Source organism: Moschus berezovskii, chromosome 4, assembly GCF_049115385.1.
Source record: "Moschus berezovskii isolate FMDL1 chromosome 4, NW_MosBer_1.0, whole genome shotgun sequence".
Lineage (NCBI taxonomy): Eukaryota > Metazoa > Chordata > Mammalia > Artiodactyla > Moschidae > Moschus > Moschus berezovskii.
This window is the reverse complement of record NC_142463.1, coordinates 107,023,653-107,036,459: the sequence shown is the minus strand read 5'-3', so window position 1 is coordinate 107,036,459 and position 12,807 is coordinate 107,023,653. Positions and strand designations below refer to the sequence as shown.

General features: G+C 48.0%; 1 protein-coding gene and 1 pseudogene across 1 annotated transcript; one reads left to right on the top strand and one right to left on the bottom strand.

Moving 5' to 3' along the window:
- The first annotated feature begins 7,089 nt into the window (after positions 1-7,089).
- Positions 7,090-7,521, top strand: LOC129541652 (late cornified envelope protein 3C-like; annotated as a pseudogene).
- Positions 7,522-11,362: 3,841 nt separating this feature from the next.
- Positions 11,363-12,475, bottom strand: LOC129541028 (late cornified envelope protein 3D-like). Its single transcript, XM_055402646.2, has 2 exons — positions 12,432-12,475; positions 11,363-11,917 (listed from the first exon to the last, which is right to left on the bottom strand). The coding sequence occupies exon 2, from the start codon at positions 11,894-11,896 to the stop codon at positions 11,633-11,635; it is 264 nt and encodes an 87-aa protein (XP_055258621.1). The 5' UTR covers positions 11,897-11,917; positions 12,432-12,475; the 3' UTR covers positions 11,363-11,632.
- Positions 12,476-12,807: the final 332 nt, after the last annotated feature.

Below are 12,807 nucleotides of genomic sequence, written 5' to 3'. Positions count from 1 at the left end.
ATTTTCCCTTTCCTGACAGTGTCCTTTGAAGTATGAAACTATTACATTTTGATGATTCTTTTTGTTTGTTTTAAAATTCATTTATAACTTATTAAAAGTAGCATATACATTTGGAAACAGTATATGTTTATGTTATATTATGTTCATATGTCAGCAGTGTTTTTTATTTTTATTATTTTCTTCTTTTTTTATTTTTTAATTTATTTATTTTAATTGGAGGCTCATTACTTTACAATATTGTATTGGTTTTGCCATACATTGACATGAATCTGCCACGGATGTACATGTGTTCCCCATCCTGAAACCCCCTCCCACCTCCCTCCCTATCCTGAAGCTCAGCTATGAGCCAGGTGGCAGAAATTAAAGTGGGCCTAGCCCAGATCCTAGTTTTATACCCTGTGACCCTCAGGCCATTCTGTCTTTCTTAGCCAAGGACTGAGCCAGAGGGACTGGGCAGGCTCAGACTTCAGTACCCCTCAGCCTAGATTATTTAAACATTTATGTAAGATCTGCTTAAAGGAGAGGCTGAGACATAAATGAAGACAAGGATGAGGCAGACTCCCCCTCCCCAGAAGGCAGCTGAGTGACAGCGAGTTATCATTTAGGCTTGTCCCTCTGGGGCACCAAATCTCACGCTAAGCATTTTATTTTATTTTTTTAATTGCTAGAAAATTATTTTACAATTTTGTGTTGGTATCTGCTGTACAACAACATGCATCAGTCAGTGGAGGGGTGGGAGGGGAGGCAGGCTCGGGCCCCTCCCTCCTGAGCCTCCTCCCATTCTGCTGCTCTAGGCCATCTGTAGTGAGGTGGGTGAACCCAGAGCCTCTTATACAGAGTGAATTGCAAGAACAGAAAGAGTAAAACAGGTATCAAATATTCATGCATAAATGTGGAACCTAGAAAAATGGTACTGATGGTCCTAGTAGAGGACACAGTGGGGGAAGGCGAAGGTGGGATACACTGAGAAAGTGGCCTTGACATATATACACTCTCATGTGCAAAACAGATAGTGGGAAGTTGCTAAATAACCCAGGGAGCCCACCCTGTCACTCTGCGACACCAAGCATTTTAAATCAAATGGAAGGAGTTCTGTTAAATACACCTTTCTCCATCTACTCGAATTCCAAATAATTTTCAAATCTGGTTGTCATGGTATGCAGGAAAATTAAAATAATTTACATGTAGCGTGATGGATTAAACTGACCAGTCTGCTGGTGACCTAAAATGCTCAGCCCAGGGATCCCCAGGTTCTTACAGTGACTTCTTGGGATAAGAGGACCCAGGGCAATCCCATTGAGAAGCTCTATTAAGCGATCACTCTTCTGTGATTAGCTTTCTGGAAAATTCTGGTAGCTTAACCTTTTCTCAGACTCCATTCTTACCAAGGCATCCTATGTCTTTGTGTTGCAAGAACTCTGAGCTGTAAGGGATTTCAAGAGAATGGGATGGACAATGTCGAGGGCATCTTGTAAATAGGCAACAGAGCTTTCTTATTGTGAGAAGGGAAGTAGGAAATGGTCAGGATCCAGTAAAACCTTGGGTGATCAGAACAAACAGGACATGTCACAGGTCTTCAGAACCCCACGAAGAGAAGAGGAAGAGGGAAAAGCTTCACTCTTGAGGTTCTTCTATGGATTTCTCTGTGATATCAAAGGTCTGGGTCAGCTACAGCCCCAGAGCCTCCGCAGCACCTGGAGCCCTGCAAGGCCTGGCTGCAGCTGTCAGAGCTCTGAGGTCTGCAGTGGTGGGACCTGCAGCACCTGTGGTGGCTCAGGCAGCAGCCCCCACACCCTGCAGCTGACACTGCAGCAGGAGGAGACAGGGGGCTCTTCAGGGGTCACTTTGGGGGGCATTCAGAGGCACAGCACTTGGGGGGTGAACTTGGGAGGTGGCTGGCACTGCTGCTGGTTCTGCTGGCAGGACATCTTGGCAAGAGATCGATCAACCTGCAAGAGAATAATTAGAGATTTTGATAGGTTAAATCAAGAGTCATGCTCTTTATCTCCTTTAATGAATTTAATGAGTTCATCATAAATACATTCTGAGACACGTGGAAAAACATCCAGGAGGAAATAATATAAATTTTCCCCCTAGTTAAAAGTACATAGATTGAAATCTAAATGTAGTGAACATTTTATTCTCCTTGGAAGCAGGGATTTCTCCATCTTCAAAGACCTGCACACAGAATTCAAGTCTCTCAAGTGCCATCATCTTAATATAAATAGGCCCCTAATCTCAGTGAAGTCAATACAGAACTTTTAACCCAGGACAGCTTCCAGAGTGATAGAATGCTAATGACATCTTAGTGCTGTGTTGTTAGTTGTGTCCAACTCTTTGTGACGCCATGGATGGTAGCCCTCCAGGCTCCTCTGTCCTTGGGATTCTCCAGGCAAGAATACTGAAGTGGGTAGCTGTTCCCTCTGCAGGGGATCTTCCTGACCCAGGAATCAAACACAGGTCACCCACATTGCAGGCAGATTCTTTAATGCCTGAGCCACCAGGGAAGCCCAAACACTTGTTAAGTCAGTCTTTCCCTCTTCTTCTGAATGCTATTCCTGCTCAGTGTAGCAGGAATCAAAGACAGCCCCTTCTTTCCACAGCCTCCCTCCTTCGTCCCCACCTTCTGCTTTGCTCTCAACCTCCCAGCAGTCAACTACTCCCCAGTGCTGCTCAGAGCTCCTCTGGCTCCGCTTCCCACTCACCCTGGTCACAGGCAGGAGTCCCTGGGGAGTCAGAGTGGATGAGATGCTAGAGCCAGGATGTCTTTGGCTCTGGGATTGGCCCGGGAGGGGCAGGAGGTTGTTCTTACACAAACAGGCACATGCTGGGTCATTCCTGACATTCCCCTGCTTCCTTGTCCCTGCCTCCCAAGAGACCATAGGAGCTTCCAGAATCTCCTCTAGGGCCAGGGACTAAGGGGCTTTACCAGCCACAGCCTCCCTCAGGCTGAGTACTGAGGAACTGACTATAGATCCCTAAAGATCCAGGCCCTGGATGAAGACTCATGAGGTGACTTCTAAAGAAACCAGAGAAGTGTTTTAGCCCATCTTTCTCCAATCCCCAAGTAAGATCTTTGAGCCTGCTTCCATGGCCTGGCTGGTTTCTAGAGGACTGACTCAGGAAGCATGCCCTTCCTTTCTAATACACTCCACACATTCCTCCCTCCCTGGTCAGGTCCTCATTCCTGATGCCCATGTCCCTGGGTAACACGATCATTAGAGGACCAATGTGGTTCTTCAAGTTCCTTTGGTGGCACTGACGATTGTGACTAAGTCCCTTTCCTCATGCTATTTAACATAGCACTTCTATTATACATAAATCCTCTCTCAAATTGAAGCCACGATATCAAGGATCAAAGTATAGCTCTGCTGTTTATGAACTATGTGTGTGTGTGTGTGTGATAAGTCTTGTCCAACTCTTTGCCACCCCATGACTGTAGCCCGCCAGGCTCCTCTGTCCATGGAATTCTCCAGGCAAGAATACTGGAGTAGGTTGTCATTCCCTTCCCCAGGGGATCTTCCCAACGCAGAGACTGAACCCAGGTCTACATTGCAGGCAGATTCTTTCCCATCTGAACCACCAGGGAAGCCCCATATAAAAACTTAAGCATAGCTATTTGATAGGTGAAATGCATACAGCCCCATCAACCTCATCATATCAACAAATTAACAAAAATCTTCATCAGTTTTGAGTAAAATACGTAGAATTGGTTGTGACCTCACTTATTCCACTGACAACCACACGGCAGATGCCCTTTGTCTTCCATTCACTGTGATTTCTGCTAGCCCAGCAGATGCAGGTCGTATTTTGACGTCGTCCCACCCCTCCACCAAGTCCTACCTCAGCTTCACTCCCTTCTTACCCAGCACTCCATGCAGCTGACGCCATAAGGTCTCTCAAGAGTTCCGTGTCACACGCCACGGTCCCAGCTTCATTCTTCCACTCCTGACCCATCCCATTTCCATGATCCAGTAAGCTCAGCTGAATCAACACACGTAAACAGAAGGCAAAGACTTCATTCCCATCAGGGAATCTACAGAGCAGTGCACGTACATGTCCTCATCACTTAGCACGTAGGATCTACTGATTTGTTCACTTGTCCATCTGTCTCTCTGAGCTAGTCAAAAGCAGTACTGTGTGTCTCTGCATTACCAGTGCCCACAAAGGATACATCCTGAGTGCAGGGTATGTGAGCTGAATGAATAAATAAAAGTAGAAAGGCAGCCAGTGGGCCTGAGCTATGGGTAATTGGATTGTCATTGAAATTTCCTGCTTCCTCTTTGTTTTTCCTCAAAATCATTGCCTCAGAAAATGCTGACAGCCTGGTCCTGGGAGGATGTGGTCCTGTCACCTTGGGCTGAGCTTGAGGACACACACCTGGGCTGTGCAACAGAAAGTTCAGTGTTAAAGGGCTCCGGTCCTGGGATCCAAGGTCCACAGTCACCTCAACAAGAGCCTCTCCTGCTTGCACAGACTCAGGTGAGGGTCCAGCTGGGCAGAGAGCCTGGGCTGAAGGGGCTGAGCAGATGAACTTATGCTTCAGCCAGGAGAGGGCAGTAAGAAGACAGGATGGAGGTGGCAGAAATGGGCCCATGGTGAGCAGCAAGGGTGGGATTGTGAGGAAGTAGAGTCCACAAGCATGTCAGAGGTTTTGTGATGCAGCAGACCTCAGCATCTCTCCTTCCTCGTTTTCCCAGACCTGCACCCTTTTCCTCCTTACACCCTCAGTGGTCTCCTTGCTCCTCATCTGATATGTGGAATGTGCTCAGTCGCTCAGTCATGTCCGATTCTTTGTGACCCCATGGACTGGAGCCCACCAGGCTCCTCCATCCATGGGGATTCTCCAGGTAAGAATACTGGAGTGGGTTGCCACACCTTCCTCCAGGGGATCTTCCTGACCCTGGGATCAAACCCAGGTCTCCTCCCTTGCAGGCATATTCTTTACCATCTGAGCCCCAAGGGAAGTCCAAGAATACTGGAGTGGGTAGCCTATCCCTTTGCCAGGGGACCTTCCCGACCCAGGAATCGAACAGCATCTCCTGCACTGCAGGCGGATTGGGTGTCTAAACAGAGGAGAGATTTATGGTACAGCTGTGTGTCACTATGTCAAATCCTGAAAGATGATGCTGTGAAAGTGCTGCACTCAATATCCCAGCAACTTTGGAAAACCCAGCAGTGGCCACAGGACTGGAAAAGGTCAGTCTTCATTCCAGTCCCAAAGGAAGGCAGTGCCAAAGAATGCTCAAACTACTGCACAATTGCACTCATCTCACAGGCTAGCAAAGTCATGCTCAAAATTCTCCAAGCCAGGCTTCAGCAATACGTGAACCATGAACTTCCAGATGTTCAAGCTGGTTTTAGAAAAGGCAGAGGAACCAGAGATCAAATTGCCACCATCCGCTGGATCATTGAAAAAGCGAGAGCTCCAGAAAAACATCTATTTCTGCTTTATTGACTATGCCAAAGCCTTTGACTGTGTCAATCACAATAAACTGTGGAAAATTCTTAAAGAGATGGGAATACCAGACCACTTGACTTGCCTCTTGAGAAACCTGTATGCAGGTCAGGAAGCAACAGTTAGAACTGTACATGGAACAACAGACTGGTTCCAGATAGGAAAAGGAGTACGTCAAGGCCGTATATTGTCACCCTGCTTATTTAACTTCTATGCAGAGTACATCATGAGAAATGCTGGGCTGGAAGAAGCACAAGCTGGAATCAAGTTTGCCGGGAGAAATATCAAAAACCTCAGATATGCAGATGGAACCACCCTTATGGCAGAAAGTGAAGAGGAACTCAAAAGCCTCTTGATGAAAGTGAAAGAGGAGAGTGAAAAGGTTGGCTTGAAGCTCAACATTCAGAAAACAAAGATCATGGCATCTGGTCTCATCACTTTATGGGAAATAGGTAGGGAAACAGTGGAAACAATGTCAGACTTTACTTTTTGGGGCTCCAAAATCACTGCAGATGGTGAATGAAGCCATGAAATTAAAAGATGCTTACTCCTTGGAAGGAAAGTTATGACCAACCTAGATAGTATATTAAAAGCAGAGACATTACTTTGCCAACCAAGGTCCGTCTAGTCAAGGCTATGGCTTTGGTCATGTATGGATATGAGAGTTGGGCTGTGAAGAAAGCTGATTGCCGAAGAATTGATGCTTTTGAACTGTGGTGCTGGAGAAGACTCTTGAGAGTCCCTTGGACTGCAAGGAGATCCAACCAGTCCATCCTAAAGGAGATCTGTCCGTTCACTGGAAGCTAAAGCTGAAACTCCAATACTTTGGCCACCTCATGCGACGAGTTGACTCATTGGAAAAGACCCTGATGAGGGCAGGAGGAGAAGGGGATGACAGAGAATGAGATGGCTGGATGGCATCACTGACTCAATGGACATGAGTTTGGGTGGACTCTGGGAGTTGTGATGGACAGGGAGGCCTGGCGTGCTGCGATTCATGGGGTTGCAGAGAGTCGGACATGACTGAGCGACTGGACTGAACTGAACTGAAATGTGTGTCATGTGCACTGCCTGCCTGCAGGGCACGCCATTCACACTACACCTGTAGGATGTATGCAGTGTCTCTGGAGACTCACCCAGAAGTCTGTCGGCTTTCTTTCCTTCCAGGAGAGAGATGAAGCAAAGACAACTCATTCAGTTCAGTTCAGTTCAGTCGCTCAGTCGTGTCCGACTCTTTGCGACCCCATGAACCACAGCATGCCAGGCCTCCCTATCCATCACCAACTCCCGGAGTTCACTCAAACTCATGTCCACAGAGTCGGTGATGCCATCCAGCCATCTCATTCTCTGTCGTCCCCATCTCCTCCCACCCGCAATCGCTCCCAGCATCAGACTCTTTTCCAGTGAGTCAACTCGTCGCATGAGGTGGCCAAAGTATTGGAGTTTCAGCTTCAGCATTAGGCACATTTAACTCCAAATCAGTTCCATCTCTCTTCTGGTCCTGACTCCACGAGCAATTGGTCTGAGGGGAAAAGGACCTACAAATAACTGAAACAGTGGCCTGAAGCCACTACATTGACACATACCTATTTCATTTCTGTTTCACTCAGGTTTGCTGACCTCCCGCCGAGATGTCCTCCCTGCAGAACCAGCAGCAGTGCCAGCGCCCTCCCAAGTGCCCCTCCCCCAAGTGCCCCCCAAGTGCCCCGCACAGGGTCTGTGTCCAGCCTCCTCAGGCTGTGCTCCCAGCTCCGAGGATGGCTGCTGCCTGGGCCCCCACAGGCGCCAGAGGCCCCACTGATGCCGGCACCAGGGCCGGGACTCCTGTGCTGGTGACGGTGGTCTGCAGTCCGGGTGCTCTTGCTGTGGCCAGGGCTCTGAGACCTGTTGCTGACCTGGGTCATGAGATGAAGTAAAAACATTTGACTGTAATGTGACTGGAATCTACCCCGCCTGGTACGTTTGGTTCCTGTACCCTTGTCTCTGCAGAGATCTCCCTTGGAGATTTCCAAGTGTTTTTCCAGAAGGCTTCAGGAGCTCAGAGCTTCACCTCTCCTTCTTGATGTCCCTGTGAAAAAATAAAACTTTTCTTTCACATTGCAACCTTTGTCTAACGTGTCCATGTCTTGGCCCCAGCCCAGGCTGCCCAATGTTGGGTGCAGAACCCTGTCTCAGGAACACAAACATAGCAGCTCATACTCTCCTCAACTCACAGGAACATTTGGGGGATCATGTACTAGGGTGAAGGTGGGGTTAGGGGATGGTATTGATGGGGACAAGTTATGAAAGTCTTGAGTTTTCCTGTAGGAAAGAGAGGAGATTGTACGGATGTTGAAGTCCTCAGGGTCAACTCACAGAGTTGCTGTAATAACGTTGTTCCGGGCTCCCCAGCTGAATGGCAGGGCTGAGAGGGCAGAGAATCAGAAAGAGGCCAAAGAAAGACAAGATTAAGGAGGATGGAAGAGGAGACTATTAAGCCAGCCATCACTGAAGGATGAGAGAGGAGAAGCTGTAGAGTGTAAATGTGAAGAATTTGAAATTGGGGGGCGGGAAGGAGTGGATTGGAGAAGCTCACCAAATGAAGGGGTTCTGAGCATGTGAGCTGGGAGGAGATGAAGAATGAAGGGCATGGGTGGATGGGGAAGGAGCAGAGCTCAAGAGTAGAGTAAACTGCAAAGAGTGAAGGGGCTGCAAAGATGCCCAGTGAACGCAGAATCTTGCTCTGCACAGGAGGTCTCTTTGCACCTGACTCACTCTCCAGAAAGCTCCATTTGGGTGGAGGAAGACCTCCTTCCTCCACCTGCTCTGGCCCTATGGTTGCTTTCACACACAGTACTGGACTGTTCTCTGGGAAGCAAGGAGAAAGGAAAATCCCTGGGGTGCCTGGAAAGGGGAGGATGGGAGTAGAGTGGTGTAAACGCAACCCACAGTCAGATGGTGCTAAGCTGGAGAATCTTTATAATTCCATGAGGTCACAGACAGGGGGTGATTTGGGAGTAGCACAAAGCTCTGGAAAGCCATGGAAATGAGCTGCATGGTCCAGCTGAGACCCCTGAGTGGCACCCTGGGGGTCCAGACATGGGCATGCCAGGGAAGGAACGAGAAGCACCAGACTGGGCAGCTCCTTGGCCCCTGGGCTGCCCCAACCCTGATGCTCCGTGGTCCTTGTGACCCAGAACAAGAGAGGTTTGCAGAGCTGTGACAGCAACAGGGGTCTCCAGAATGCTCTGGTGTAATGTCAGCAGGATGTGTGGTCTTCGTGAGGGCTCGGGTAGCCTCTCCCATCAGAGCTGGAACCACAGCAGAATGAGACTGGAGACAGTCTAAAGGATACGTGAGGGTGAGACACGGGGAGGGAGATGACATTGCTGGTTTTTCTTGGTAGGACATCTCTGCTCAGTGACACGGGGAAATAAGTAAGCCAGGTATAAAACTGAAGCGTGTATGTATACACACACACACACACACACACGCACACACACATACATATCCTGTCCTTTTGTCCTTTCACTGACATTTTGCAGGTCCTGACTCTATGACTCTCAGCCCACAGTGTAAGGAACCTGAAGGCAGCAGGAAAACAGAAAGTCCTTTGGGCAGAGATGATCTGGATCAAGACTGTTGATCAACCCCCAGATTTTCTCTTTTCCTCCTTTGATTTATAGTCAAGGGGAAAAAAGGGGGACCCGACATGGAGAGTGGAGACAGTGAAGGGTTATCATCTGAGTGGCAGATCCTCAAACTCTCCAGCCCCAGGCCTTCAACAGTCCCTCGGTAGATTCCCAGACATGTTTCTGATAGAAGGGAGCTGAGTAGTCCCTAAACTGCTCAAATGTCTGCCGTTGACCCTCAGGACTTTTGAAGGCTGGGTGTTTATAATTCTTCATTCATTCAAACAATGTGCTTTGAGTACACATTTCAGAAATGTGTTGAACACAGAGAATGCAGCACCGGATCAGACACAGTTCCAGGCCTTGAGAAGCATATAGTGTAACAGAAACAGTGTAAACTGGCATGAACTGAAAGTATCGTTAACTGGAATGGCACTTGCTATAAGTCCTTGGAACTTAGGTCATAGACGCTGGACATCAGTTCCCATTTGACAAGAGTGAGGCATCTAGCCATTGTCACTTGTACCCCTGGTGGACAGTGAGTGAGCTCTTCAGACTTCAAAATGGCTCTTGGTATAGGTCAGGAGCTAAGATGTTGCTCTGTGGTAACCCAGTTAAGGTGTTTAAGAGGAACTCATGTGATTCAAGAGCCAGGAGTCCCTGGGCTGGAGATTTCTGGAAGGGAGAAAATAGCTGCATTTTTCCATTGTATTTTAGTGTTTTTTTTTTTTAATTTTTAATTTTTTTATTAGAAAACTGAAATATACAATGTGTTTATATCACTCTCTGAGTACATGGCATTTAAAAACAACATCATTACAGAAACATAACAAAAATCTTAAAACCTACGGGATATGGAAAACATTATCCACTGAGGCCTTAAATGTAGTAGACTTTACATAAAAAGGAAAAGCAATGAGTATACAAGTATACAGCCAGTTTAAGAAGTTAGCAAGATAAACAGGATAATCATAAAGAAAAGAAAGCACCTATTACATACCAGGTATTAATGCAATAAAAATAAAGATAAAATTGAGAGTATTTTAGTATTAGTATTTTAGTTTAACTTTGTAGAATGAAGTAATGACTTAATATGACAAATGTAAAAAATGGATGTCTTTGATAAGACATTATTGTTGCAATAATGATTCTGAACTTTCTATATACACAAAGGTTGTGGGAACAGTCTTTCTCTTCAAAACTTGAATATTTTGTAATCCTGGCCAGTATTTGAGCCTTTTCAAAATTTAAACTAAAGCTTCAAGAATAGGTAGTATGAGCTGGAAAGAAGTGAGGTTAGTGGTCAATATGTCTACTGAGATAATTTTAAAAACACAGCTAAAAATTCCTTGACTTTCTTCTCATTGCGAAATAAAGTCTGCGTTTCCTCCTCTTGAACTAGACAGGTTTATGACAGCTCTAACCCATAGAATATAGTAGAAGTGATGCCGTGTAACTTCTGAGCCTGGACCATGAAAGGTCATGCAGATTCCTCCTGCTCCTCTTGGGATGCTGTCTCTGGGAGGTACCATGTGAAGAGTCTCAGGACCACTCTGAGATCACCATCATGCTAGGGAGGCCAGGAATAAAGCATGCAGCTGAAGCCAGCATCAACTCCAGTTATCTGAGTGAATGACTCTTTATTGCTATTGGATTCAAAAACTAGCATTCAACAGCCAAAAACTAACGGAAATGAGCTCCATTCTACAGCAAATCTCTTGAAAAAAATGTGCAGACATCCAGTCTGTAACCCTCTGAGACGCTTCTCATGTCCTCTTTTTTTCTCAGCTTTCTCAAAACCCAGAGGCTCTCATTTGCCGGATGCCCCATGCATTCTTTCCAGGAAAGCCCTCACTTTGGGTTTCTTGAGAGTTCACTGCCTGTCCAGTTCACCTCTCTCTCCCAAGTTCATTATTTTCAGATGAACTTGCTCTTTCTCCACCAAGTCTTTCTTTCTGCCTCCAAGTCCTCCATCCTCTTTGGTCTCATTTTCCTCAATGTCTGATCCTTCACACTAGCCTCAACAGAGAAACGGATTCTGAGGACAGCTCGTCCCTCCTCTCCCATGTTATACATGGCCAGCAACCAGACAGCTCCTCATCTCCCACCTGCCACCCCAAAACTCCCACTGGGCCACCCCCACAAACCCATGTGAGAAAAAGCAGACCTATTAATGTGCCAGGCCCTTGCCAGGATCATTCCCTGGTGCAAGCAAGCCGGACCTTCAGGAACCAAGGGAGGGGCCCACCGGGCAGCCTTGGGTGGAGCAGTCAATGGACAGGTAAGAGGCATGTGCTGTGAGAAGAGGTTTTATTTCTCTGTGTGGTCAGACAGAGGTGAGAACACTGCAAGGCACAGGGCAGGGGAGTCCATGGGCTTTTGGGAAATATACCTTAGAGCCTTCTAGGGAGAGTTTGCCACCCTGCTGTGAACATTTCAGCTCGTCAGCCTGGGAAACGAAGACTAGGGTGTCCAAGAAAGGATGCATCAAGCTGGGGCTTTTCCTTGGCTTTTGGATTCCTGTTTCCTCTGAAATCCCATGTCTCAGCATCAGGAGGCCAGGTCAGCAGCAGCCCCCAGAGCCCTGGCCACAGCCAGAGCGCCCAGACTGCAGACCACCGTCACCATCGCAGGAGTCGGAGCTCTGGCGCCGGCAGCGGTGGGACCTGGGGCGCCTGTGGGGGCCCAGGCAGCAGCTGCCCTCGGAGCTGGGAGCACAGCCAGAGGAGGCTGGAGGCAGACACTGTGCTGGGCTCTTTGGGGGGCACTTGAGGGAGGGGCACTTGGGAGGTTGCTGGCACTGCTGCTGGTTCTGCTGGCAGGACATCTCCGCGGGAGATCAGTGAGCCTGGACACATTCAAGGAAAAGGTCAGTGCACAAGCTCCAGGCCAGTGTCTCCCCTGTGAGCAGTCTCACTAGGGCCAATGCTCCTAATCCCAGCTGCCTCCTGAGCTGTGATGTTCAGGAGGAAATTGGAAATGGATCTCAAGTTCAACTGACCTGGCAAGACAGTTCCCTCACTCTCTACTCCTTCCCAGAACCAGGCTGTCATCCTCTAAGTGGGCCCCGTAGAAACACAGAGGCAAATACACCCCACTGGGAAGTGACCTGTGGAGGATGTCTCTGGCTGCATGTGTGTTTCAGGATGAAGTGTGGGGGTGGTACTGAGAGCCATGTGTCCCAGGCCCCAATGGCTCTCACACAGGTCCTTGCTCACTGTCCCCTGCCCTGTCCCCAGTTGCCCCGCAAAGTCTGATTCTTGCTGCCTCCACAGGCGCCTCTGCTTTCCTCTTCCCCACCAACCCCGAGTTTGTCTCCCCCACACTCCTAGCTGAGGCTCTGTCCCCTTCCAGTCACTCACTGCTGCAGTGGAGGCAGGAAGATGCTCCTGAGTAGGCTGTGGATGCACAGTTCAGAGCAGAAGCCCTTTTATCCTGTGCTGGGTGTGTGATGCACGGCCCGAGCATCCTGCTGCTTTCACAACAAGGGGGAGGGCAATGACAACACACACTTCCTACTTGCTTGCCTCGTGTCTTCCTGGCCATGAATGTAAAATTCTACTAAGGTGGAACCAGGATGTCCCTGTGACTGCTGAACCACTTCCTACTCAGATCTGCTGTGGGCCTATTGCTATGTCTTTAGTCATTCACTCACTTCCATTCCTAGATCAAGCTCTGTCCATTTTACTTCATTTGACAAGAATAATACAGAGCGATGTATGACAGGTTTCTTCTCTG

What these genes read in the sequence shown, in the direction of transcription:
- LOC129541028 (XM_055402646.2), bottom strand. Translation starts at nt 11,896, where the DNA reads ATGTCCTGCCAGCAGAACCAGCAGCAGTGCCAGCAACCTCCCAAGTGC.